At 31.0% G+C, this 27,683-nt stretch overlaps 2 protein-coding genes and 1 long non-coding RNA gene across 5 annotated transcripts; all 3 read right to left on the bottom strand.

Moving 5' to 3' along the window:
• Positions 1–769: 769 nt before the first annotated feature.
• Positions 770–6,447, bottom strand: LOC125578537 (BEL1-like homeodomain protein 4). Of its 3 annotated transcripts, none has more exons than XM_048741485.1 (5): positions 6,151–6,447; positions 4,927–5,923; positions 3,769–4,160; positions 2,289–2,349; positions 770–1,564 (listed from the first exon to the last, which is right to left on the bottom strand). In XM_048741485.1, exons 2-5 carry the CDS (start codon positions 5,809–5,811, stop codon positions 1,076–1,078), a joined length of 1,827 nt encoding a protein of 608 aa, XP_048597442.1. In that variant the 5' UTR covers positions 5,812–5,923; positions 6,151–6,447; the 3' UTR covers positions 770–1,075. The 3 variants fall into 3 exon arrangements, with proteins under 3 accessions (XP_048597442.1, XP_048597444.1, XP_048597443.1); XM_048741487.1 differs by having other exon boundaries at positions 6,034–6,361; XM_048741486.1 differs by having other exon boundaries at positions 6,046–6,361.
• Positions 6,448–19,434: 12,987 nt separating this feature from the next.
• LOC125578536 lies at positions 19,435–21,276 on the bottom strand. Its single transcript, XR_007316646.1, has 2 exons — positions 19,845–21,276; positions 19,435–19,771 (listed from the first exon to the last, which is right to left on the bottom strand). It is a non-coding gene; the product is annotated as an uncharacterized LOC125578536 (long non-coding RNA).
• Positions 21,277–25,449: 4,173 nt separating this feature from the next.
• On the bottom strand, positions 25,450–27,566 carry LOC106368640 (calcium uniporter protein 2, mitochondrial-like). Its single transcript, XM_013808645.3, has 2 exons — positions 26,890–27,566; positions 25,450–26,187 (listed from the first exon to the last, which is right to left on the bottom strand). Exons 1-2 carry the CDS (start codon positions 27,451–27,453, stop codon positions 25,729–25,731), a joined length of 1,023 nt encoding a protein of 340 aa, XP_013664099.2. The 5' UTR covers positions 27,454–27,566; the 3' UTR covers positions 25,450–25,728.
• Positions 27,567–27,683: the final 117 nt, after the last annotated feature.

Here is a 27,683-nt window from a genome sequence, read left to right as displayed (position 1 = left end):
ACTTTTAAGGAAACTGAACAAGTAATGAGTCCCTATTGTAAACAAAGGAATGAGTAGCACCATACCAATGAGCTCTTAGCGCCTTTTTGTGGAATTAAAATGTTAGCGTCTCGGTTGAGATATGCCTATATATATGACATGTAACCAAACCTTTGGAATTTTAGGGAAATTATGTTGTTGAGAGGGAAAGAAGCACATAACATACATGAATTTGATTTGACGTATTAAACCGTTTTTATATAAACTGAAAAGAATACAATTGTTAATAAGACGATCTAGTGTCCCAAACGTACTTCGTTGCCATTAATAAATTAAGAACACATAGTTGTAGTAAGTAAGGAGATTAATCTCGTTATACAAGGAAATTATAATGTCGCTTAATTGTCATGGCGTTTTCCTATTACTTTGTCGTTTAACAGTAAAATCAAATAGAAGAATATGTTTTAAAAAGGTTCTATCAAGTGGAAGAATCCTTAAGTCAGCATAAGCCTAATTAATCTAAAACAAACAAAAATTGGTAGGGGTATAATCTGAACAAAACCATATTCTACCAATATTACTTTATCATCTAAACAAAGTTGCAGACATTTAGTTAGGATCATATCAATAATAACTAGATTTTATTTGAAATTATGTAGATAATCACAACATCAAACTGCTGTACAAAACATAAATATGCTGTCCAAAAGTAAAAATCCCAACTTAAAAGAATTACAAAATTTTGGCACGGATATTAATATGTTTTTCTTTTCTTTAGCAGAAGGGATAATAATATGTATAAAACATTATTCTAAAACATGTAAATAAGTTTAATGTAGATACAAAATTATTAAGGACATAATTTGGAAAAAGAAACTAAAATATATATTACATAGTTACATTTCTAAAAAATTATAGAACTTTTTATAGCCAAGTATATGATCAATTTATGTGTACTTCTCTTCTTCTTACGAGAGGGGATACATAAAAGAAACTTTAAGAGTTTGTGAAGAGACGACTAAAACATATTCCTATAAACAACCAAAAAATACACTATTATAAGTTGATTAATCAGTAGAGAAGCGACGAAGGCAGACTAGAAATCTCCAAAATCTCTAACGGAGAAAGAAGGGTTCTTATTATCAGGCATATTGCCAGTGTGGCGTAGACCAAGCGTAAGTGACACGTCACCAGCCTGTTTGGTTCCGAATCTTATGACACCATCGTTAACCTGGAAGTGATCACTGACGTCTTGCTGACACGTGGCAGCGGTGAAAGCGTCTGAAACGCTGTGAGGAGCGGCGGTTACGACGGAGGAAGGGAGGAATGAAGAGTCGTTTTCGTGAGGTGTCGGCGTCATCATCGTCGTTGTTGGAGTTTGTGCAGTTATTGTCTGAACGAGAGTGAAGTTGCTTTCATTGGGCTTCGTGTCACTGTTGTTGCTGCTGTTGTTTGTTTGTTGATAATCTTCTTTTTGATTTTCTTCTAATTCTTTTTCTTCTCTTTCTTTTGCTTCTTGTTGATACATTTCTTCAACCATTGGTTTCCATAGACGAACCCTAGCATTTATAAACCAATTCGACACCTGAAAACCAAGAAAATGCGAACAAATTATACGGATACAAGGACAAATTAAACTTCATACTCCGTTAAAAAATTACGTTCCAGAATTATTTTCAGTTTAAAAAGGAATATATTTTCCAAGTTTAATGTGGTTATTCAAATCAAAGTTTTAGTTTCATCGTTATTTACTTATAGTACATTGAAATTGAAAATAAATATATTTAATTTATACAATTAAAATATTCTTTCATTTGTACTGACTTTTTTATTTGATATTTTTTTTTGTGATATAGAGTATGAAGGAGTTGTGGCAAGATAATTTACGTAAACAAGAATTTGATGCTGGTCTTTACAATTGAAATTAAAGCTTCAAACTTTCATGCACATGAGAAATATGGTCCTAGTTTGAGTATTTATGTCTCTCTGTCTGTCTGTCTCTCACTATCTCTCTCTTCCAACTCTATGTCCTATATACTAGTGTGATATATGGTTATATATAATGTATTTAACGAAGAAACAAGCCCCAAGAAAAATGATTTCATATTCATAATCCATGCAAGAGAATAGACGCGAAGCCACTCATATCAGGTTTTGCATGACGAAATGATTGATATATATAGTAAAATTTTAAATTAAGTACAGATATGAGTGACTTTTTTTTTTTTTTTTTTTGGGCAACTTACAGATATGAGTGACTAAAAGAGTTGTTGTATGAGCAGTAATATTATACTATTATAAAGGCTGACCTGATTTCTGGATAAACCAGTCTGACGAGCCAAGAGGTGCTTATCAGCATCGCTTGGGTACCTGAGAAAGAGACCAGAAAATGACTTCACAATCTTTAGAACCCTAAACCCAATACTATTATTATATTTTTTTATTAAATTTGTATATAAAGAGAAAGAGAGGAAAAAACACAATCAAGTATAGATGCAAGAAAAGGTACAAATTTTCTCCTTACAAGGGCGTGAGAATCTAAGAGACAAAAGAAAAAGCTGATTGCAGAATAGAAGAAGCATTTGATTTTTGTTTTGTTTCTTCACTTAATTTTTTCCATGATAAAGCACATTTTTCACAGAGAGGCACAAGAAAAGAACTGTACAACTCGTCTCTTCTTTACTTCACTAACAACAGAATAGTAAAATTCCGCAGACATTAAATAAAGAAAGTTCTGATGAATAATAAGAAAGGAAATTGCTTTTATCAGCTTTTAGTTTTTTCTCTCTTTTAGTTTTTGTCTTTCTTAAGAGACAATATACCAATGACACTGCAACACTGACAAATCTGAGACGTATTTTGTAATTATCCTAATAGCATTTTTACTTATTTGAATAATAGTATATGGGAAAAAGAATTAAAGGCAAAGTAAAGAGGAAACTATAAAGAAACCCTTAGGATGTTATTACGATCCCAAAGCCTAAAAGTTTGTGATCTCATTCTGTAAACTTCTTTTATTATACTACTATTCGTTATTTAATCCCTTTGCCATGCAAAACATGTTACATATACACACTGACAAAAACACACCCCATTTTCTTGAAAATCTCAAGGTCAATGCATTGTTACCCTTGCTAGAACATCATTATCCAGGATTTTTTTAGTTATAACGGGATTCTTAAAAGAACATAAAAATTGTTACATATACACACTGACAAAACACACCCCATTTTCTTGAAAATCTCAAGGTCAATGCATTGTTACCCTTGCTAGAACATCATTATCCAGGATTTTTTAGTTAGAACGGGATTCTTAAGAGAACATAAAAATTGTTTTTTAATTTTTAACTAAAAAATTAAAAGACTATTTTTTAAAGTAAGAAAACCTGGAAAATGGTGCTCTTAGTTTTCACTATAACTGATAGTTTTTACTAGTGGTGCAAAGGAATAACGAATAAAATACTGTAATTGAATCAAATTGGTGTAATAAACATAATTTTCAGAAAACTACAAATATTCTCAAGGCATTTCATTTTTATTTTATTTATGAAAAAACATCTGTTTTACAAAAAAATAATATTTTAATTATTCTTCCTGCAAAACCAAAATAAGTTCGAAGAAAAACAATTTGTCAGTTAGTAAAATATAAGGCCATGGTATATATATGCATATATTGGTAGTCTTTTTTTTATAATGTATGGTCAACATGAAGGAAGATTAATAATATTAGTATCGAAGAGCGAGAGTAGATATGTAATATTTGGATAAGAGATGATAAGATGGGACTTACGGATTAAGAAAATGCTCGAAAAGCCAAGCTCTAAGGATATTAACAGAGCGTTCAGGTAACCCACGTTGCGGTCTCCATGCCTCTTGCTCCATCATACCCATATGATGAAACGCTCGTTGTTGACGCAAACTCTGCTCTAGCAAACGCAATCGTGGCGTTTCGCCTTTGGTTAACCCCGAGGACGCAGCCCCCGACGTCTCTTTCTCACCTAGAAGCTCGCAGCTGCGTTTTAACTGAACCGCAACCGCGTCTTTCAAACACCGGAAGTGTCTAGACATTGCCTTTTGGGCTAATGTGGTGTATGGAATGGCTGCGCCATAACCCATCACTTGGTCGAATGAGTTCACTACCATTTGCATTTGTTCGCAGTAGTGGTTGTACCGTCGGTCTACCTAAAAATTCAATTAAAATAAAACGATATAAATTGATTATTTATGTTTGTTATTATTAGCTAATTTGACCAGATAAAATACAAACTGCCAGAGGTAATAACGGTAAGATAAGATAATAAATCGAGCAAAAAAATCAGAATATGTCTTTCGTTTTCCTACTATATGCAATTATCGTATTTAATTCTTGAAATAAGATAATGTCAACTACAATATATTTATAAAGATAAATAATGAAGTAACTTCAAGGACTAGTTTTGGTTACGTAGTGAAGGTAACTTATATGGAGAAGGAAGCTCTAATTTTAATGAATCTGGTGGAAGACTAAATCACTTAATAATCCTAACTTTAATTTCTTATGTTAATTTGATTAAGCGATGCCACCAAACTCGTAAGTCGTAACACTAAAAAAATGCATTAATATATGTCACATTAGACTATAACACGAGTATAATGATATTAGTTAGAAAAAAATTATATAAGTGATGGTAGGATTGCGTAATCAAGCTCTACCAACTAGAGCATGTGTCGTGTTCTTGTACCAGTCGATATTTCTCCAAATATTTAATTTTTATTTAAAATACATATCTAGAGATTATGAAAAATTGGTTGATAAAATGAGGGAAAAAGACCATGAAGAAAAATCATATTTCTGATATAAATTTGGTTGATTCAATTCAATCATATTATAGAACGGTTCATATAATTTAATCAAAAGTTTAATGGAGATTAGTTCATTGGTTAGAGAATGTTAGTGTGAGAACGTTACCTCTTCAAGCATAGAGAGTAGCTTGACTTTTCTTCTTTGATGTTCAATCCGATCAGCCGGAGACAAAGGAGGATTATCATTGGCTACTCCGGGGGACGAAGACGACCCTCCTCCACCGCTAGTATTAGGGTTTGAGTTGTTCCTGCTAAGTTTGTTCTTCTTGAAGTGTCCTCTTCCGACACTACAAAACTCTTCCAACAACTCTTGTGCCGGCTTCGTGTACTTTGAGTTCCTCAACGTATAGATCCCTCCAATAGAGGAAGATGCCCCCATGGGAGAAGATGATGATGACCCGAAATGTCCAACAGCTTGATGATGAGAAGTAGAATTATCAAGAAGAAGAGTCTTGAACTGATTGAATTGATGATGATGATGAGCCGAAGTGTTAGAAGAAGAAGTTCCATCAACGGCTGCACAATAGATGCTTCTATATTCTTCTGCTTTAGCTGCAGCAGCTGCTTCTAATGACGACGAGAGAGATAAGGATAAACCTTTTCCACCTTCCACGTGTACGGTCCCGATCATATCTCCTTGACTCTGATGATCGGAGGAAGATGGCCACGTGAAGTGATGTTGTTGTTGCTCGTTGGCATAACCAAAACCTTGATGATGATTTGGTAGTAACATATGTAGAGTTGAGTTGTTGTTGTTATTGTGACGGTTTTGTTGCTCAAGCAATTGTTTAGTAGAGTGATCAAGAATCTCGCCTGAGCCACCGCCGGGGTAACTAAACATTTCAGACAACATTCCGGCGGTTTCGTAAACCGGGATCGGAGCACCGGAGACAGCGGATTCCTCAACTTCCTCCTGATGGGAAGATGATGGTCGGTGGAATCCATTGGAGAAGGAAAAGATTCCTTGGGGATGGTGATAATCTTGGGACATAGAGAATCTGAATTGTTGTCAAGAAGCGTTATGATGATGAAGAGTTGTAGTATCTATACCCATATCATTTCTTGTTATTCATAGTTATATCTCTTTCCAAAGCTGTTGGATCCTGTAAGGATTCAGACACATACACAGAGAATCTTATATAACCAAAAAAACAAAACAATATCAAAAGGAAAAGAAAGAGAGAAAGAGATAGGAGTCAACTAGGTATTATACAGTTTTTCTTACTTCGCCATCTCTTTCTTGTATCTCTTTTGAGGTTTTCACTTTCAGCTTCGGTCATCATATACATATACATATGGTAGAGAGAGAGAGAGAGAAAGATGCAAATACCTTGGAGTTGCAGAGAATAAAAGAAATAGAAGATTGAGCTTTAGCTATCGTTTTCTATCTGCTCTCTCTCCAGCTTTCTTTTTCTTGAGCTCTTTTTCTTCTCTGGTGGTAAGAGTTTAATCAGCAAATCCTGGAAACCATTTCATAATTTATAGAAAACTTATTAAAATCTCTCCCAAAGAGAAAGGAAGAAAGAGAAGACAGAAGAAGAGGTCGCTGTTCTTTCTTCCCCCCCCCCCCCCCCCCCCCCCCCCTTTTTTAACCCACCAATCTTCTTTATTATTTTTTGTATAACTTAAGACATGACACTCTTTTTGTTCTATAAAAAATATCATTTTGATTTTTTATACAGATTAAAAAATAACTAAAATGTACTTATGTTCTTATTATTATATCTATTTAATTATTAGTATTATTAAAATTATTAGTATGATTAATAAAGTTTGCAATATATTAAGTTGTATGTATAAATTGCATTAAATTTTCAAAATAACACTTTATAATAATAAAAAAAATAAAAATTACATTTATTATTGATTATCGTTTTATATTTATTTTTTAAAATGAAGTATTTTTTGACTCATTTTTTCAGAATTGGCATATGGTTTTACAGTGAAATCTCTATAAATTAATAATGTTGGAACTATACCAAAGCTATAATTTTTTAATTAATTTATAGAGATATTAATTTATCGATATACTAATTGAACCAAAAATTCAATTTGAGATTATAAAATTATATTATTTTATAGAAATTTTTATTTTATATTAATTTATAAAGTATTAATTTAAAAAGGTTATACTGTATATCAGTAACAGCGAAGAAGTAAGACAAAACTTATATACAATACAAAATTATGAAACTGTCCCTATCAATTTTTTTCTTATTTCTTTTGTCAACGATATTTATTTATAAATGCAGAAAAGTATTTAACTTCTTTTATCACGGAAATGTCGGCTGCGTTCAACATTTTAAAGGAGTTAATTTGGAAAACTAATATTGAAAGCAAACTAAAAAATATATAAAGATAAGGCGAGTCCAAGATCATATCTCAATGGCCCAAACCACCACCATAAATAATTCCACATAATTTTGTGCTTAAATAATATTTATATTTGATAAAAAAAATTAAAGCATAATCATATTCCCATAATATCCTTTCATTATTCTTACTAGTGGCATTCCGGCGCTACGCGCCGGGTTCAGCGCCGGGTTCGTATGTTTTAGTTTCTAATGAATTTAAATTTTTTTTTGATTCATATGATAATTGATTAGTGATAGTAGTGTATTAGTTTGTTTTGAAATATGTTAAAGAGGATGTGTTTGTTTTGTGATTATGTTGTATGACTTTGATATTTGTGTTATTCACATGGAAAATTTTCATGTTTACCATTTTTTTGATATAATTATTCATGTTTACCACTACTAAAGATACATCTTGAAAAATATGTTCTTTATTAAGAGTCAAAAGACTCTTGTACATTTATTTTCTCTATATATAATAAATAAATAAATAAATTTATGTTTCAAATTATACTTTTGAAATTCGAACTTATTTTTTTGAATTTTTGAAAACTGAAATGATTTTTGAAACTATTTTCTAAAAGTTTTTTATATTATTTAAGTATTTATTTATATATTTATTAGAATCCTAAAATTCACACTCCAAAAACTCTATCCCATCCGTCAACTATAAACTCCAAGTCTAGATTAGTTAACTCTATGGTTATAAATGTCTTTTTTTCCTTTTAAAAATGAAGGTAAAAATAATTAGTGTAAATATGAAAAGTGGCATTATGAATGTGGTGTATTTGACAATTTTCCTATTCACATTGTATTTCGTTTTGCTGATATTGTGTTTTTTAAATTTCATTTTTAGTTTTGATGTGTTACAATTATTTCTATATTTATTTGGTTTGTTTTAAACTTTCTGCAACAATTTGTTCTCAAATTATCTCATTTTAACTACTGTAATTCATTAATATTGCATTGTTTATTCTTGAAATTTATACATTTTAGGTTATATTATGGTATTGGCCTTTATTATGTATTTTTATCTAATTTTAAATTTTATTTGTTATTTTGCTAATTTATAATAAAAAATAGGTAGGGGTGGAAATACTCTAAATGTATAAAATTATTTATAGTTAATACCAATATTTTATAAATAAAAATATACATTAAATTTGAAATTAATTTTCTTTTAATTATTATGAGGGTCGATATATTGATATTAATTCTCTATTTATCTTTATATATATGATTTTGTATGTCTTGACATAATCTTTGTCCTAACTTTCATCAATTCTGGTATCTTAAGCTTCACATGAAAATGTAGTAATTTTCTGAAAACCATTTTTCTACCTGGCATTTAGTCACTATAATCGCTGATTTGTCGTCATGATTTTTATTTAAGAAATGGGAGTCTGAGTGTTCAAAGAAACCGTATAATACCAATAAGTAATGAGACGATTAGCTTGATATTTATTCGGGTGACTAAGGCCGGTTGATGAACTGAGAGAAATCTCATGTGTATGGGATCCTGAGATAAGGTCTCATTAGTGCTCCTGAGATTATAACTCCTTCCAATTCAATAATAATACACTACTTGTGCTCTATCAATAGCTTGGTGTGTTTTGATCTGTTCCAAATGTTAATTATGGAAGAACATGAATGGCTCTGAAATCTGTAGGCAACTCTGAGACATGATTACACAAAAAGAGCAAAGAGCACTCCGCAGGTATTGATACAGAAACCATAATATATTAACACTTGACAGTGTCAAATACACGTTGATATGTCTGTGGGATACTACCAGAGTTTCTTTCACCAACCTGCTTTAAGAGAAGGAAACAAAATAAGAAGAAGAAAAAAAAAAAGCATTGCTCTAACATGAAACCTAGTGAGTAAGAATAATAACAGTTTCTCCAATTCAAAATGAGCTCTCAGATCCAACCATTGCTCCCTTGCTCTACCACAGTATAGCTTCTCCACAATTTTAATCCTACAACTTCTTAACTGTACAACAACAACAACAATGCACAATTCAAGTTTTCAGTAACTCGATTGAGTAGATGCTCATAGATATGGTTCCAAATCAACAATCTGAAACCTCAAAAGCTTAAAGTTTCAATCTTTATAAGTACATTAATAAATGTAAGTTTTACCATATACTCACAATTGCTTAGTAGAAACAGAGACCAATCCAGTTTAAGTTTTTTTTTACCTGAAGCAGCAGTTCTACGTTTGGCAAGCTTGGATCTTTCAAGCTCCATCTGCATATCCATCAACATGTTCATTCGTTGCAACTCAATCTCCTTAGCAGCTTCCATCCTCTGTTTCTCCAACTCAACCATCATCCTCTGCTTCGCACCTTCGATCCTCTCGTACACCTCTCCCAACTTCAGAATCACTCTCGCAAGCTCCCTACACGACGACCCTTCACCTCCAGTCGGATATACCTCATCCACTCCACTCTTCTTCCTCACCACAAACCCCCAATCACAGACGTCATCGTCCTCATCCTCATCATCATCGTCCAAAGAGCTCCCACTCGATTTAGATCCGGCCGCATTCTTCAATGCTGGTTTCAAAATTTAAACACAAATCTGAATCTCATCAACCAAAAAAATGTCGACAACCAAAGGTATGATTAATTGCAATAAATAACATCATACGGAATCAATAGAAGTCGATCCAATAGTATGGGGCCGGGACGAAGAGTGAACGAATCAGCCATAAATAGAGTTGATGCTTGACAGAGAGTGATCTTCGAGATTTCGCAGTGGTGTGGCTGTTCAACGCAGGCAACGAACCCATTTATAAGCGGAGCTACGGTGGAGGATGCTAATTCCACTTTAATGCGAGAGAGTAGAAGTAGTGATGGAGAACTCGTAAATGCTTAGATTAATGGATAAATTGGTATTTACAATAAAGAAGACATTTAAAGAGCATAAATGATTGATAGGAGCTTGCAGTAACGGGGTTGAAGACGAAGTGGAAGAGACGGGAAGATGAACTCTGGATGCTTCAGACAAAGTTAGAGCTAGGCAAGATTGGACTTGATATGAGCCGTACGTAAATGTAGGGACAGCCCAAAAGGAAGTCCAGTTTCGAGCTTTATTCTTCGGAAGCAGTAGTGACATGGCAAAAATGTTATCTCTCATTGGCTGATTATTTTTGGTGACGTGGCAGCCTCACCATTGAGTATATAGGGCTTTTAGTATAGTATAGATGCTTTTGTTGATGTCAATGTTTTACTATGAACTAGGTGGTTGTCCGCGAATTCGCGTATATAACAATTGTAAGAAAATATATATTACGTATATAATGTCATAAATTTTGAATAATAATTAGAAACATTAAAAATATATTTTTTAACTTCAATTAATTTGAAAAATCAATAGTAAAATTTATTTAAATTTGATATAAAAATAATTGATAAATATTTAGTAATAACAAATGCTTGTGAAATATATATATATGTAACTATCACATTAACTTCTTCAATATATATTATGCATCTTCTTCGGCCACTTCTTATTTTTCTCGTTATTATTTCGTTCTTTTTATTAAACTTTTGCTAATGTTTTCCTAATTTTTTACATATTTTTGCCAAATATTTATTTTTTTCTCAAAATAAAAATACAAAACATACAATCTACGAACCAAAAATCCATCTTAAAATTCTTTTCAACCATAACATTACCTTATTCACTTATATTATTTGACTTAAATGCAAAAAAAAAATTAATCAAAGTTCTCACATGATCCTTTAAATATAATTCTTCCAATCTTCAAAGCCTAATTATTTATAAAACATATATGGACATTATAAGAGATTGGTAATTATTAATTATTATAGATACAACTACATTTTTATATAATATGAAATCATTATCATTATATTGATTTCTATAAAAAAATTCTATTTATTATTTTATGTAGTATATAAATATAAAAATAATTGATCAAACATTATTACACTTTCTATATTTTTGAAAATTAGCTACCATTAATTATTATTTGTAACATCATTTATGTTATTTGGCAAGTGATAGTAATTAGCTTTATTTTAGATATAAGTAAAATAATAAAAATTTAAAAAGTTCCGCTCATTATATTATGTAGTTTATAAATATAAAAACGAATTGATCAAGCGTTAATATTCTTTATATAATTTCAACAACTAGTTACCATAAATCAGTATTTGTAATATAATTTAGATTTTTGGCAAGTGATATTAATTGGATTTAGATTTTTTATTTTAAATCTAAAATAAAATAAATAAAATTAAAAATTATTGACCAAGAAAATTATAAAAATATTTCTTAAGACTTCACAAATGATCGACATGTAAGCAAAATTCACTTAAGTGACTTCTATTTTAATATATAGGATAATATTTTTTTTATAAATGTTTTATAAACTCATATAAATAATTTAAAATTCAGATGAAATAATTTTGTAAGCCATGATAGATAATTTTATAAATAATTGTTTTTTCTTTTCTAAATGACTTATAAAACATATATGGAAATTATAAGACATTAATAATTATTATAATTCTTTATATATGAATATAATATTTTATATAAGAATATGAAATCATTATATCGATTTCTAGAAATTGTGTTCGACTAATTATATTATATATTATATAAATATAAAAAGAATTAATCAAACATTATTACACTTTCTTTAATTTTGACAATTAGTTACCATAAATTATTATTTGTAATATTATTTAGACTATTTGGTAAGTTATACTAATTAGTTCTAGACTTACTTTTTTATTTTAGATCTAATTAAAATAATAAAAATTGATTATCTTTCAACCAATCAAATTATAACAATTTTCCTAAACTTTCTCTATGATTGACACATAGACAAAACTCACTTAAGTGACTTCTCATTTAATATATAGAAAGATATGAAAATATTTCTTGGACTTGATTTGATCGTTATTTTAAATAAAATTTTGGATATTTGCTATTCTACAAATAAAAAAATATTAAAATAAAATGTCTATTAAAAGTGGAGTAAACCACACACTAAAATGTTAAGATATTTGTTTCATATTTATATTTAGTTTTTTGCATTAATTATGTCAATTGAAATTGTTTATTGACGTGATAAATTTTATTCTTTTTATAAACGTGATAACCTTTAACTGACAATAATAGCTTAAATTTTAAGACAAAATTCTAATATAGTTAAAATTATAGTATGTTAAATGATAAAATTAGTTACTGGTTAATAACAACTTAATAATATTATTGTTTAAATTTTTTTGCTTTTTGTGTGCTACATTTATATTGATTTGTACAAGATTACTTGTAATATATATTTAATAACCTAAAATTATTAAAACTAATTTTATCTCAATGATAATATTTTAATTTCATTTTAATAAATTTGTACCATATTAATAATTGGAAAGAAAAGTATCTTACTGATTAACATCACTTTTCAGTTAAAATAAATTCAAAACAATGAAGATAGATCAAATTTTATTGAAATTTATACATGAATGACTAAAAACAAATATATCTTTTTAGTCAAATATAATTATAATTATATTTTAACAAAAAAAAACAAATATGCATTAAAATAAAATAAATAAAAATCAGAATATTAGGTTTTGGTGGATATATAATATTATACATTAACAACAAAAAGCACATAAACAGAATAGAACAAAATAACACAGAGACAGTGTTCTGTGTTTTTTTTTTTTTTGATCAACTAGAAGTGTTCTGTTTTTAAACTATAAAATAGAGTGGAGGAGCATGATACATGAAACGAAATATCCTCCCCATATTTAAGAGACTGGTTTTAACATTAAGGCCTTGACACCTCTTCCCATCGAGTGAGAGCACTTAACCCTTTTTTTTTTTTTTTTTGAGAACGGCCTAGAGCACTTAATTCTTCAGTGGAGGTTTGCTTGAAAAAGATAAGTGTATTCCTGTTTCTTTTGAGACGAGGTTTGAGAATACGGCTGCAAATGCCTTCGACTGTTTTGCTCCCTCCAAACCAAATAGGTGCATGGGATGTCATTTTTACAAGCGATAAATCTAGTTTGTTGAGCAAATTACGCAGAAACGAGTGTATTACAGGGTTCACATAAGCTGACACAAATATTATAATAGATATTTTAACTTGATAATAAATAAAATATTTAAATAAATATTTTTCATCTGATGTGATACATTAGGATCTATATTTCTTGATTCATTGTTTTTATGAATTATTCTATGAGAATATGCAACAATATTTAAAGCTATTGTGAGATAGATTAAAAGGACGGATTAACATATTTCAGTAAACATGAAGGACAACCACAGGAAAACGAGTTGAAAGACAGATTAACTACATCTAGATGATAAAAGTATTCAAAGTTAAACTTGAACGGATACGAAATGGATTAAATAAAAAAAGTATCTCATTTTGATTTTCATTCATATATAATTATACTTTTATAAGAAAACAAACATAGATTATTCAATATATAAATATACAATAATTTCAAATAAAAAAAAGAGATGGGATTATATTACATAATTTTGTAATAACTATTTTTGAAGGACCGGCTCTGCGTACGGTTTAGTTATATTCCATGCATATACCTTAGTCAACAAATATATGTAGAATATCAGGCTTTAGAGATTTTTTTTTTTTGAAAGGCTTTAGAGATCTGATAAATTAATTATTCAATGACTTTAATAATTGTTAGAAAGTCTTACTTAACAAATATTTTCAATGTAAAATTATTGTGTTGTAAAGATTGAAATATAATAAAACTGATGGAAAATCTATAGATGAATGATATTCGACTTCACCTGACAAAGTTAACGTTATTTGATGTAGTATATGTTTTCATTTCAGTGTAAACAAAATTTAATTTTTCTTACACCACATATATAAAACAATGAATCAAAAAGCCAGATAAACGATGAATTAAAAGTTGTTCAAAGGCATCCCATTACATTGTCTTCTGCAATCATGTGAATATGAATCTGTCATTTAAAGTTTGTTTTAATATCCGGAGAAAACTTTTATCCGTGAAAAAAAAAAAAAAATTTATCGGTGAACTATATTTTCAAAATTAATCTAGATCCTTCCACAGATTCGAAATTTCCCAGATTAATAAAAAAATAAATAAATCATGGACGCTTGTCCGATGGATGATCCCCTAGTGTCTCGATCTCGCTTTTTCCGTTTCCATCCCTTTTGGCCTTTAATCAATATTGAAATATATAAAAGGCCATGAAGCATGAAGGGGTTATACAAACACGATCCAGGAATAAACGATTGAAAATATAATGATATGAGAAATAATAAATTTGATATCTTGAGAAAGTCCATGCTAAGTTGTTGTCATTCCCACATAAACTTTTCTTAATTCATAGGTAACACCATAAAAAAATTTGTACTTTTCAAGCTCCCAAAATTTAAATTATGTAGTCATGTAGATGGCCACTCAAATCATATGTACTTTAGTATAGTAAAGAAAGTTGATCCACCGCAGGACGAAGACCTTAATGCAAGTATTTGGGGATGATGTGTGTATCAAATTTATTTTTATTAATTGATACCACAAACACCAAAGGACTTCTGAAAATGGAGGCGATGGTCCCTTCTTATTCCACCTTTTGTCCATTCGGTGTCAATCAAACTGTTTCTTTCTCATTTATTTATATTTCTGATCTTCACTTTGTAGCTCCTTGATATATGCCTTTTCTTTATAATTTTCTAGTTTATTTTATGTTTGTTTCCAGTGGAGGAGATCGATTTTCTTCTTCTTAAATATCGATAAACAATGTCCTTCTGGTTTTAGGTTTCCTAGCTTTGGTGCTAAATGCTTTTGTTTTGTTTTATTCCCGCCTTTTAAACACACTCATGTGTGCAACTTAAGAGTGCTTTCTGTAGTGGTGTGACCACAAGCTCACTAAATGTCTTCGGTTTCCCCCATTTTATTTGTGCATCAATATGAATATGTATACACTGCCATTGTGCCTGGAAACTTTCAATATCTAGCCATGACATGCTTTAAAATTTTGTTTGCTAATATCTTCTTGCATTTGTCCTTTCAAGATTGGGATAGCTTTAGTTTTAAACCATTCTAGGTTAAAGCTTACATATTCTGATCCTTAAATCTTAACTAAAATTATGTATATATCGACAGGGCCGGCTCACTAGGGGGGACAAGCAGTACAACCGTCTCGGGTCCAAGCCCGTGTCTCCCCGTATAATAATAACTAAAGGGCCCAATTTTTATAAATCTGTATTTTTATATATATAAATTTATAAACATAATAAATAAAATTGAAAAGGGTTACAAAATTATTTGATATGTATGTAGTTTTAATTTTATTCAAAATATACAAAATATTACTGATTAAATTTTAAAAATATTTTAAACATTATCTGCATATAAATTTTAGAAAATAAAATTTTTTTTTGCCCTAAGACCCCTAACAGTGTTGAACCGGCCATGTATATCGATCTTATATGCATTTTCAATTAGAAAAAAAATATATATATATATATATATATATATATATATATATATATATATATATATATATATATATATATATATATATATATATATATATATATATATATATATCGCAAGCTTTAAACACCACTTCAACATCTATATAACTATAACTCATGTAAGTTTCTTACATGATATTGTGGCCTAATTGACTACATTAGATATAAATTTGTTATAATCATGTCTTTGTCAATATTTAATATAGATGGTTCAAAGGTATAGCTAATAAGAAGGGTCCATATATATAAAGAAATGCAAACTGACTAGAATATATCAGATCCAAACTGGTTAAATTTACGCTGTTCACATCCTTAGAAATTAGGACCATGCATGGGATAGAAAGAAACATATGCAATGAGTGAAAATAAATAGATAGCCTTAGCTCCGAATGTCACATAATCAATTACTACGTTATTATATATACAGTGAAGAATATATATTCTAACTGGTGACAAAAAAAAATAGAAAGGAAACAATGCATTTTTTAATGTTCTTAATTTTTTTACTATTTACAAGGAATATTTTTTTTTATTCATTCTCATTCATTTTATTATAGCAAGAATATGAAACAAATTTATTTTTCTCCAGAATTGATAAAAAATAATCTTTTTTTTTTTTCATATAATTTTATTCCTCTGCATTTTTTTCTATTCATTCTTAGGGTCTAAATAGTGACATAGGAAATTAAGTGGAATTGTCAATTCCTATTCATTCCTTAAAAACTACACCATTTATAAAGAATTTTCGCTGTGTTTGATTCTTTGTCATTCCTTGAAATTTAAGAAACTATAAAAGAAAAACATTTCTTATTAAAATTGATATAAAACAAAAAGAATAATTATTCATTTTTATTCATTTTAATTTGTTCATATTCTTTTTCTACTCATTCCTATTCATATTTTAATGGTCACTAGTTTAATGTTTTTATAATAGTCACCAGTTAAACCCTAATTCATGTAGTGTTTTTATAACTTACACAAGAAGAAGATTGCAATTTATGTAATGGTACACCAAAAAGACGGCCTCAAGATAGAAAATAGTGGATTTAAAAGAATTCGATAGAGTAAGGACAATTTTGTAATTGTTTTACTTGAGGAGATCCTTAATAGGTTAATGGTAATACGATAATAGGGGTGGGCGTTCGGGTACCCGTTCAGATTTGGATCAGATATTTCGGATTTTCGGGTATTTTGGTATAGAAGTCTAGAACCCGTTCGGGTATTTCTGTATTTCAGGTCGGGTTTGGATATTTTTAGTTCGGATTCGGTTATTTCGGATCGGGTTCGGATATTTAGATTTTGAAAAAAAAAAATTAAAATTTTCATTTCTGTTGTATTTAAAAATATAATTTTCAGTTAACTAATTTTTATTTTTAATAGATTGGATGGTTAATAGATTTGGACATAACATTTTAAAACTAAAAAGACATTAATTTAGTTATTTTTTTTAATTTTGGATGTAACTTTTTGTTAATTTTTGAAATAAAAAACTTGACATGCATTTTAAGTGAGTAGCAAATTATTTTTTCCGTAATTGTATGTATATCATATGAACTTAAAGTGTGTGTAGTATCAATATAAATATTTTATATAAAATGAGAGATATAAACTAGAAATATAAGGTTAATTATACATATGTTCGGATAGCTTCGGATATCCATTCGGGTTCGGGTATCCAATCTCTCTTTATTCAATACCCGTTCGGGTATTTTGCTACTTCAGTTCGGATTTCGGTTCGGGTTTTTCGGATCGGGTTCGGATGTCATTTCGGATATCGGGTAAAGTATCCACCTCTATATGATATCATTAAGTACATAATAATCAAATTAGGTACGTACAATAAAATAATCGAATTCATAATCTAGGCATGACGTGCTTTGAAATATTCTAATAAAATTTTATATTATTAAAACTGAAATATTTTTTGGTACTGTTTGAAAATATGGATAATAGTGTAGATAAAAATTGTTTAAAAACATAAATAGCAATATAAAAAATATTGTGTTATTTTAGTAATTTCATTAACTTTTTTTTTCATACTTCATTCAATTTAACAATTTCATTAATTATATTATCTTAACAATACATCACATTATTAATTATATTATCATAATAATAGTAGTGCAATTAGAAAATCAAAAATATAAAATAATTGGGTTTTGCATATAGTTAAACGTTCGGTTTAATTTGGTTTAGTAATATTTTTATTTATTTTAGTTTCAAACGGTGGAAAATTACGTAGCCAAAAACATAATTCAAAAACATGTTTGTGAATAAAATAATAACTTAAATCAAAATAATAAAAATGTGTTACATTTATTGCACTTAATTTTTCACTCCATATAATTATTTTACTAAATAAAAAATTCTTTCTATTTCACTTAATTTAGCCAAACACATAGAAAACTTTTTTTTATTAGTTTATAACATATGTTACTCATAACATTGACTATCCATTTAATTACAGGTTGTTTTTTGGGTAACGTTTTTTTCTTTTTGAAATTAGGCACCGCTTAAATATTATAAATTTATGTGTGGGTTTTGAGTTGAGTCCTTCTGATGTATATAAACTTGAAAATATCTAAATAACAAATATATCTGAATCGGGATCGGATATTTGTACTAAAAATAACTATATTAGCCGATTCGGTCCATGTCTTTTGAATACAATTAATTATATTACGATTCATCTAAAATATATAACATTAATTATGTAAAATAAATATCAATGTATAAAAATATAAAAACATCAGTTTCTAGCGGCAAATTAAAGCAAAATACTTGTTGCCGATTATATATTTAGCAACAATATTCTTAAAAGATGATATTAACTGGTATTGGTATCGATCTATTTATATACGCCTGTATTTAGGATTGGTAGACCTCGTAGAACTAGTCCTTTGTTCGCTACTGTTATTAAAGAATTGGATGAGGCTACCTGATCGTCGAGTCATCCTAACTCTACTGTATTTTTGTTTCGTTTTTGGAACAATCACAAACATTATTATTATTGTTCAACTACAAATATATATAAACTGACTGTTTAATTATTAATAGTGTTTCTGAGCTATTTTCAAGCGGAAGAAACTACAGACTGGAAAAATGATACAATATACAACGAAAAAATATATTTTGTTTAGTAATTATATATATTTATGTTGTCAGATATTTATTGGAAATATCTTAAGATTTATAATATTTTCGCATTAGTACAAGAAAATTACAAAAAAAAAATTCATCTTAATCATTTTTTCTTACTTTTCACTAAATATTTTAAATTTTGTTTTATCTGTAATTTCACTACAGTTAAGTCAAAATATAAGCAATATATTTAAAGTATGTGCCTATGTGGCGTAAATCTTTAAAATATTAGAACTATATCTATTCAAATAAATAACTAATCCACAGCTAATTGCACAGCTAGTCATTTTAAGGAAAAACTGTGAAGGGATTATAGAGTGAAGATCTTACTTAGTAAAGTAGGGTCTAAATATTTCATTGGGGGGAGATAAATTCATGAGCAATTGCACTCCCTACACTCAACATATTGCGTATTTAGGCATATACCAATTCGAACTATTTAGTACTGTTCAACAGATGTTAAAGACCTCGCTACCCCTATTGATATCGACGCCCTAAAAGATTACGTAATCTTTAGGGTGAGATTTTTCAAGATTTGCGTATCCTTCATATTTTGAAGGATTTTCGTATCCTTCAGTATCTTGTGTCAGAAAACTCAAATTTAAAAAGATTATAGAGCATGTCTTTGTGATTTCAATTTTGAAATTCGAAATTCGAAATCCTCATCTCTTAAATCAACCTTTTCTATAAAAAATGCCTCAAATCTGGAAACTCTCTCCTTAAGTTTTTTGGCCATCTTCTTTGATTGAAGAAATCGGTACCGACGATGGAAACTCTCTCCTTAAGAATCTGAGGAGAGTTTTAAGTTTTGATCTATACCTTTCCAAATCGGAAGCCGCCAATCTAAGAAACACCTAGCCTTTTGGATTCTTCTTTATGACGCTTAAAGACCAAAGTTCTGAGTTGGAGTTAATGGTCCTGCAAAAATGGTTGAGGATAATGGCTTTTATAGAGTGAAGTAGAAAGAAGCTGAACCATCTCACCGGCTTACGTTTTTCTGTATGTAGAGGCGGAAGATCTTTAGTTGGATAGGGAATCCAGAGCGCCGTTTGTGTCAGCTAGTAGACGGCTCAGATTTGCTTTCCTCTGGATACGAACAGTTATAACCTCCTCGGTAAAGAAAAAAAATCTACAGAAATATTTGATAAATCTAACCAAATCTTGAAATATATCATACTCTACCAAAACCGTATATTGAGGAAAGGGCTTATCCGTATTTTGCCTTCACCTCCGGTCACTATTGGGTATATATTTATGGTGTCCAAGGTATATCCTTAATTTATGGCTTCTTATGGTATTATGGGCTAATTCACTCTAAATTCATCTTAAACATAACAACCTCAACTCATATTGGAGAAAGATGTCACAAACTATCAACATAATCCTTCCTAGCTAGCTATATATTACCAATACTCATAATTTCATTATTTCAGGAAATAATAAGAGTGATATTAATTAATGAGAATATTAAACGCCGTGTGTGTTATGTAATGTGTTTATGTGGATGCATCGATGCTCGCTCATATATATCACAACAAAAGTGGTCCTAGAAACACAAAACACAAACTCACTTTATTAGGATCCAGGTGGCAAAGCCAGGCAAAGGATGGTCATGGCCACGTGGGAGATGTGGTCCGTATCCGAATCAACAGTCTGTTCCTCTATCACCCAAGTTTTGTTCTTCCCCCTAGGTTTATGCATTATCAATGGATTACTAAAAGAATCTTACAAAAATCTAAATTGAAAAAGGCTAAGCTTTCAGAGTAAAGAAAATAAAATAATTTGGATTAACAAGTTTCTAAAGTTTAGGATTCAGAATTCAGACCATTTTTTAAAAAAAATTACTCTATTTTGGGAAACTGTCTTCTCAATTTTGGAATAAAATATAAACTTTTTTTTTGAAAATATATTTATTAATAAAATTTATAATTTAAATTTTGAAAATCATTTTATTTAAATAACATATTTTCAAAATTAGTTTATATTAAAAATACATATTTTAATTTATTTTTAAGGATTATATCAATTTTAAAATATGATGATTAGAATTTATAAATATGGAACAAGAAGGTATCAATCTTCAAAAGAATCTGATAAAAATAGGATGAGAAGTTTGGTTGGCCAATACCGATATGGAGAATTCTATTTAAATTTTAATAATTTGAATATTTTAGATAGTTCAGAAAAATATTTAAATTATTTTAGAGATTAAATATTTTAAAATAACTAAATAAGTATTTTATTATGTTAGGATTTTTTAAAAAATGTTTTTATTTTCTACCAACATAAGTTTCTTTCAGTAACAACCTTGATCAAAGTAATAAACATATTCTTATTTATTGATTTCACTATCTTTTGTTTTTTTTTTTTGAGAAAAGGGCTTTCAAATTTAAAAAACATTAAAAGTTTACAAGATAGGATGATGAAACCCTATAGTGAGATAAAACTTGCATGAACATATCATGATAGATAACATCTCATCCCTATGAAACAACTTAGGGAGAAACTAAAAACCCATGATGAAATAGTAGACAATAGCTAGTGCTTAGAACCACGACCACGCCGGCCATACTTTTCTCGTCCTTGTATTGTCTTCCATTCCAAATCTTGGAACTTGATAGGAGGTCTAGTCTCTCTCTCATCCCTTGTCAAGCCAAGCGAGCTCAGTGACTCATTCTCGGCTTTATCCACATCACCTAGCGCTGAAAAACGAGAAGGACTCTCGAATACATTAACATCAGATGTTGTCGTTGAGGGATCAACAACATAAGTTTTTTGAACCTCATTGTTGATAATTTTTGTTGATGGAGAAGATTTCACTATCTTTTGTTCTCGTCTCTTTCTCTTATTAATCGAATAATCCACGTATGAGGTTATCACAATTTATTTTTTATTTTTTTATTTTTTATTTTTGGTCACAAAAATCACAATTTATTTAAAGTTCATAACTCATGTAATTATAACAAGGTTTTCTAAGCATATTCGGCTTTGTACAAAACTTGGCCGACACTAAGTATATAACTTTGACGTAGGCTAAAGCTAGACTTAGTTGAGGCCCATAATGCCATCAAACTCTACCTAATGTCAAGTTTTATTTCCACTGTGTTGAAGACTCATGTAGCTCGTACGCAGGTACTATCCTCATGTATTCTACCTACAGTTCCTTTGACAAGCACGGCTTGGGATTTGAAAAGCTTTGATAAGGTTACTCCATGGAAACCGACAAAGTTCTTCTCCTTGGATGATTCTAGAAGACGACATCAGTAGCTGATGAAAATTCATCAACTTTTGATTCATCTTCTCTGTTTTCACAACAAGGTTGATATCTGAGCTCTAATGCTCGATCCTTATCAAACCTTGGGCTTGGCTTGGTGGGATTATTTGTTATACTTAAGAAGGTTCCCGTCGCGCTGCTAGATACGTTTACGAAATTACGAGCAAGTAACATTTTGCAATCGTCATGTCCTTTTTCCACATCTGATGTAGATTCTTCTCATCCTTCCTAATACACCATGGTAACTCCTATTCCTTAGTATCCTTTCTCGCCTAAGCAAAAAAAAATGCTTTGTTGCTTCGTGTTGAATATGTATGAGATCTTATCACCAATGTGCTCTCCTTTGATGATTTCTCATCATCGAGAAGGTGTTGCTTCTCTCTTAAAGAAGGTTGCGACTCCTCCATTACAAGGTGTTATTTTCTTGAGAAATAGTGATGTACACAGTACAGCTAGATTGACTTGACCAGAATTCTGCAGTATTTCAATAAATTTTATTCTATTATTCCTTCTTTCAAATAAGTCAATTCTTCAACTTCGAGCAGTCCCATCTCAATAGTAAAATCCTTATAGACAATCCCCATAGTTTCCCTCAGTTTCTTCACTTCCTCAGTTTGCTTAAGATAAACGATGAGATTAATAATTTGACTAACGTTCTCAGCACCCTTCAGACTGTAACCAAAGATACTCGTCTCCCTTCAGCTGTTTAAGACAATTATTTCCTCTCTTTTTCAATGTTTAATGATCCCATTGTACTTTTTTTGGTAACCAGAGATACTGTCTCCCTTCACTTTAAGACGTTCTCTCTGCAGGTACCAGTTTAATGTACTTTCATTTTGCCCATCCGATTTGTTTGAGACCTATTAGTAACTTTCATGTGTCTCAACTACTCCACCTTGAACTAAACCTTTGCCTCGCCTTATCCGTCTCTAGACTCTCTACATGTAACTTTTCTTACTATTTAGAGCTCCTTATTATTGATATGAAATAACTGGAGTTCTTAATTAACTCATTCTTCTTTTGTGAGGTGTCTCGATGATAAATGAATCACAGCGATGATATTCTACAATTAGCGGATATTAAGAAGTTCACAGCAAAAGCTGCAGTTTCTGATCATGTGCCTTTTCATTCAACCGCTCTACATGATGTATGTATCTTATTTGATACATCTTCCTTTTTTATTGCGTTTTTGCATCACTAATTTTGAACACAATGTAGCTGATGCTTCCTCGTGTAAGTTTGTTGCATAATATGAGTTTGAAAAATTTTCAATCAAGTTTTTGCTTCCACTTTGATGATCGTTTCATTTCTTCATCCGTTGCAAGAAAACAATCATGTAGAGATTGGCCATTCTCAGCTTCTTTACTTGACTCGTATCTTATGTTAAAAGAATCTCCACCTATAGCTGATGGCTTTCCGTCCTAAACTGTAAGGACTTGGTCCCTGAATCAGATTTTTATCGTAAAACACCTTCTTTAACTTCTTTCCTCTAACTTCTTTATAAGATTTTTGGAGTATTTACTTCACTTTTCACAACAGTTCCTTGAAGAAAGTATACGCTGTCTTTGTATATTCTTAAAATTACTTTTTCCTATGTTTGTAAAATTGAACCTTGAAGCCACTCCCTTTATACTTGCAACCTGATTTTCTAACATCCCGTAAAATAAGATGTTTACTCACTTCCGCATGTATTAAACATCCTTGAGTATCACTTCAGAACCATCTGTAGATTCTGAATCCGAATCTTTGTCATTCTTTTGATGCTACCGTAAGTGATATAAGCCATTAATACACTTTCCCCATCATACTCCTTGAAATAAAACAAGATTTATTTGTTAGGTGTGATATGGAAAGAAATACCCGAATCCATGATCCATTTGAGTGTATCTTGATTGCTAATAGTTAACACCAACGGTTTCTCATGCTCTTTTGTAAAGTTTTCAGGATTTGGATGTCTCTTTCTTTTTGGTGATTCTCACTTCCAATGGCTTTCTTTTCCACAAATAAAACAACATGTGTTGTTCTAATCAAACCTTTGATTTGACTAAAACCTTCTTTTACTTTTAGATCTCTATCTCTAGTTGTTCGAGTTTCATTACCATTCTCTGACTTCTTCGTAGTTCTTACATGTGTCTCAACATACAAACCTTCTGAACAAGTAAGTTGTTTTTGCTTAAATTATGCTTCTTTGTAATAAGCTGAAGTTATAACTTCCTTTAGTGTGAGCGTTTCTTTCCCAATTCCATATTAGAGTATGTGAACCAATGGTCTATACGCTTCTTGGAAGTCCCAACGATAGTTGAATTGATTGATCTTCATCTGATATGATAATTTCAATACTCTCCAAGTATGCAATTAACTTGAGATAGATATCTACGTTATTTTCATCGTTGTGTCCTCTTCCATCTTGTAGCAAGAGAATTATTTCTTCAAGTAGATTTTTTGAGAAAGACTTTGTGTTTGATAAATCTTTTCAAATGCCTTCCACATGCCCAATGCAGTGGTTTCATACATGATCTTCCTTAAATAGAATCACTTAAACATGTTCCCGAGAGATCTCTTACTCTACGATCTTTGTCAACCTTCTTTTGATCTCCGACCCTTCTTCTTTCTAGATTTTGTCAAGACCGTGAAGTCTCCCCCTTAAGAAACAAAAATAAACCTTGTATCTCTAGCTAGCCCATCATCTTGTATTTCTGTATCCCAAAATCATCTTTTACCATCAAGTTTCTTCATCTCGAATCTTTCTAAAGTTGGTTCTATAATTCTATCTAGCACTTGCAATCAGACCATGATTACTCTGATACCACTTGTTAGGTTTTGAACCTACTTTGTGCTGTATGCTTGGAATAAATTTGATACCAAAACTTGTCTTTTTATTCACTACCAACAAAAGTTTCTCTGAAGAACAACTTTGATCAAAGCAATAAAACATAAATTTATTTATTGATCTCACTATCTCTCGTTCTGGTCTCTTCTTTTATTAATCGGATGATCGACTTAAGAGATTATCACGGTCTATTTATATAACTTAAGACTTCAAGTTCCTAATTCTTGTACTATTATGAAAAAGCTCCCTAATCCTATTTGGCTTTGTATAAAACTTGATCGACACTAACTTAGTCTTCTTGTGTGTAGGATTTTTTTTGTTGGCCAAAGAATCAATTCCGCCCTATATAGCAAAGCATATTAATAATATTTTATTCTCAATCCGAAAGATATAATAATATTTTGTATCTATCATCTTTTGTGGTAGATAGCTTACCTGGCTACAAGTCAGATTTTCGTTTACAGTTCACAAGAGTTCTGTTGACAGGCAAAATAATGATAACTTTTCTTGTATTACATTTCAAACACTTGCATGTTATATATTTACATAATGGTTACATTTTAGATTAATCTCATAAATGAAAAACCTTGAAAACGAAGAACATAACTCTTCCCTGATGTTACACAAGCCGCAATAATTCGAACACTTTTTTCTTTGGAAAACTGAAAACTTGAGAACTTCATCTACCTTTTTTTTTTTCATTTTTTGGTGGTAGAATTCTCTAGTTAGGAAAAATCAGACACAACAACATTGACTCGTCTAATCAAAAATCTAACTCTGGATAGTTCCAAGAATCTTGGAAACACGATCTGAAGCCTTATGGCAAAACAGCTTCTTCAGCTCACCATACCTCTCAACATCAAACCCATGAACATTCATCAGCTTCTTCTGTTTGGCCTCGAACCTGCTTTGGTAAAACCCTTCAAAGGACGGCTCTTTCGATGTCCTGAGGAAGAAACCATACCCAGCCATAAAGTATATAGACGTGACATAGAAACAGATCGGCTCCATCACATCCCACGAGAGTTCCCAAAACGTTAGCCTCATGAACCCCGCGGTCTGCAGGATCAAGTAACCCAGACCAGCCCAGAGCTCCCTCCGCACCAAAGACTGTGCTTTCACATCGATCACTGCCTTCGCTGCTTCGAGCTCTTTTAACTCGATCCTTCGTGGGTCATTCGGGCTACGAACCTTGGGCAATGGAAGCAAGCCTTCAATGGATTTTGTAACCTGATCAGACACAAAAGGCAAAAGACAAAAACAGAAAACGTCTGGGTAAAACAATACCTCCATCACCTTCTTTCGGACATAATTAGCACTTTAAACACACATACAATTAGCACTCAAAAACACACACACACAATTAGCACTAATTATTAAGTAAATGAACCCATCCCAAAACCCCAATTCTGCTTAATATCTAGCCTCTCCACTTAAAACACAATCCTTTGGACCAAGCTTTCCACTTTCACTATCCTAATACCCATAAGAACTTGTTAGGAAACACTAAAGCTTCTACAACTCTCTCTCTCACTCTCTTTAGAATTTCATTTAAGGTTTTGGTATCAGGTTCTTGACTCTCAAGTTAACGTAATCCAAGCAATGTTTTTTTTTTTTTGGATTGGTTTGGGTCTCTGAAGAAACGGTTGCTCTGTTAATCACCACCTCAAACTTGGGAACCTCCTACCACTCTGGTTAACAGAGGTTTTCTCAATCTCCTGTTGAATTGGAACCAAAAGAAAAAGAGATACAACCCATGGAAAATAGTATCAGTTTTCGGTATTCAAAATCCAAAAACAAAAACAAAAAAAAAAACTTTTCAGGAAACCTAATTCGAGATCTCTCCCAATCTGTTTCAAATCAAACAGCTGCATACATTGATTTCATTTCACAATTAATCCATACGAGTTAAGTGAAAAAAATGAAAAGTACCTGATCTGGTCTTATACAAACAGAATCTCCCAAAACGATGACGTTTGCTGAATCATCAAGCATCTTCGCTATCTTAGCTCCATGATCCAGATCCGAAGACGCTTCGCCGCAAACGCTAACAAACTCCTCATACGCCATCCAGCTCTTCCCCGTCTCTCTAAGCTTCGTTTTCACGATCTCGATCTGCGCAGCTCTGAGAAGCTTCTTCGTGTCCTCCACCGTCAAACTAGGCTTATCCGTCTCCGTCTCCGTCGCCATCGGCGGAGCAATGCCGTCTAATCGGATTCTCCCCTTGCTGCCGTCGATTTCGCGGAGCTTCTCGATCAGGCTCCCTCCCAGCGGCATCTGCATGATCTCCGGCCGAATCATGGCCGTGTTGTGCAGAAACCGCCGCGAGATCGAGGAGTCTCCGGGCTCCGGCGCGATTCTGGCCTCTCCTGACTCCTTGGGGACTCGTGTTCGTACGGCTAACGAAGATGAAGAGATGCGGCAGTTCGTTAGGCTCTGCGAGGCTTGGTTCGAGATGCTGAAGAGACGCTTCGTCAAAAGCTTCCTCATCGCCATTGATGGATTGATGATGGATGAACGATTTTTTTTCTTTTCTCCCTGAGAGAGAGAAAAAGAGAAATAAAAACAAAAATAAATATAAATATTTTTAAAAAATATGAATGTAATATGAACAGAGGAGAAAAGGGTTTATATACTGTTTGATTTAAATTAAATAAAAATAAAAAGGACACGTACACGTCAGCGTATATCAGAACGTACACGAGAAATTCATTATTACCAATTTA

This window comes from Brassica napus, chromosome A9 (genome assembly GCF_020379485.1).
Source record: "Brassica napus cultivar Da-Ae chromosome A9, Da-Ae, whole genome shotgun sequence".
Lineage (NCBI taxonomy): Eukaryota > Viridiplantae > Streptophyta > Magnoliopsida > Brassicales > Brassicaceae > Brassica > Brassica napus.
The sequence above is the reverse complement of the archived record's forward strand: the minus strand, read 5'-3'. Positions and strand labels throughout refer to the sequence as shown.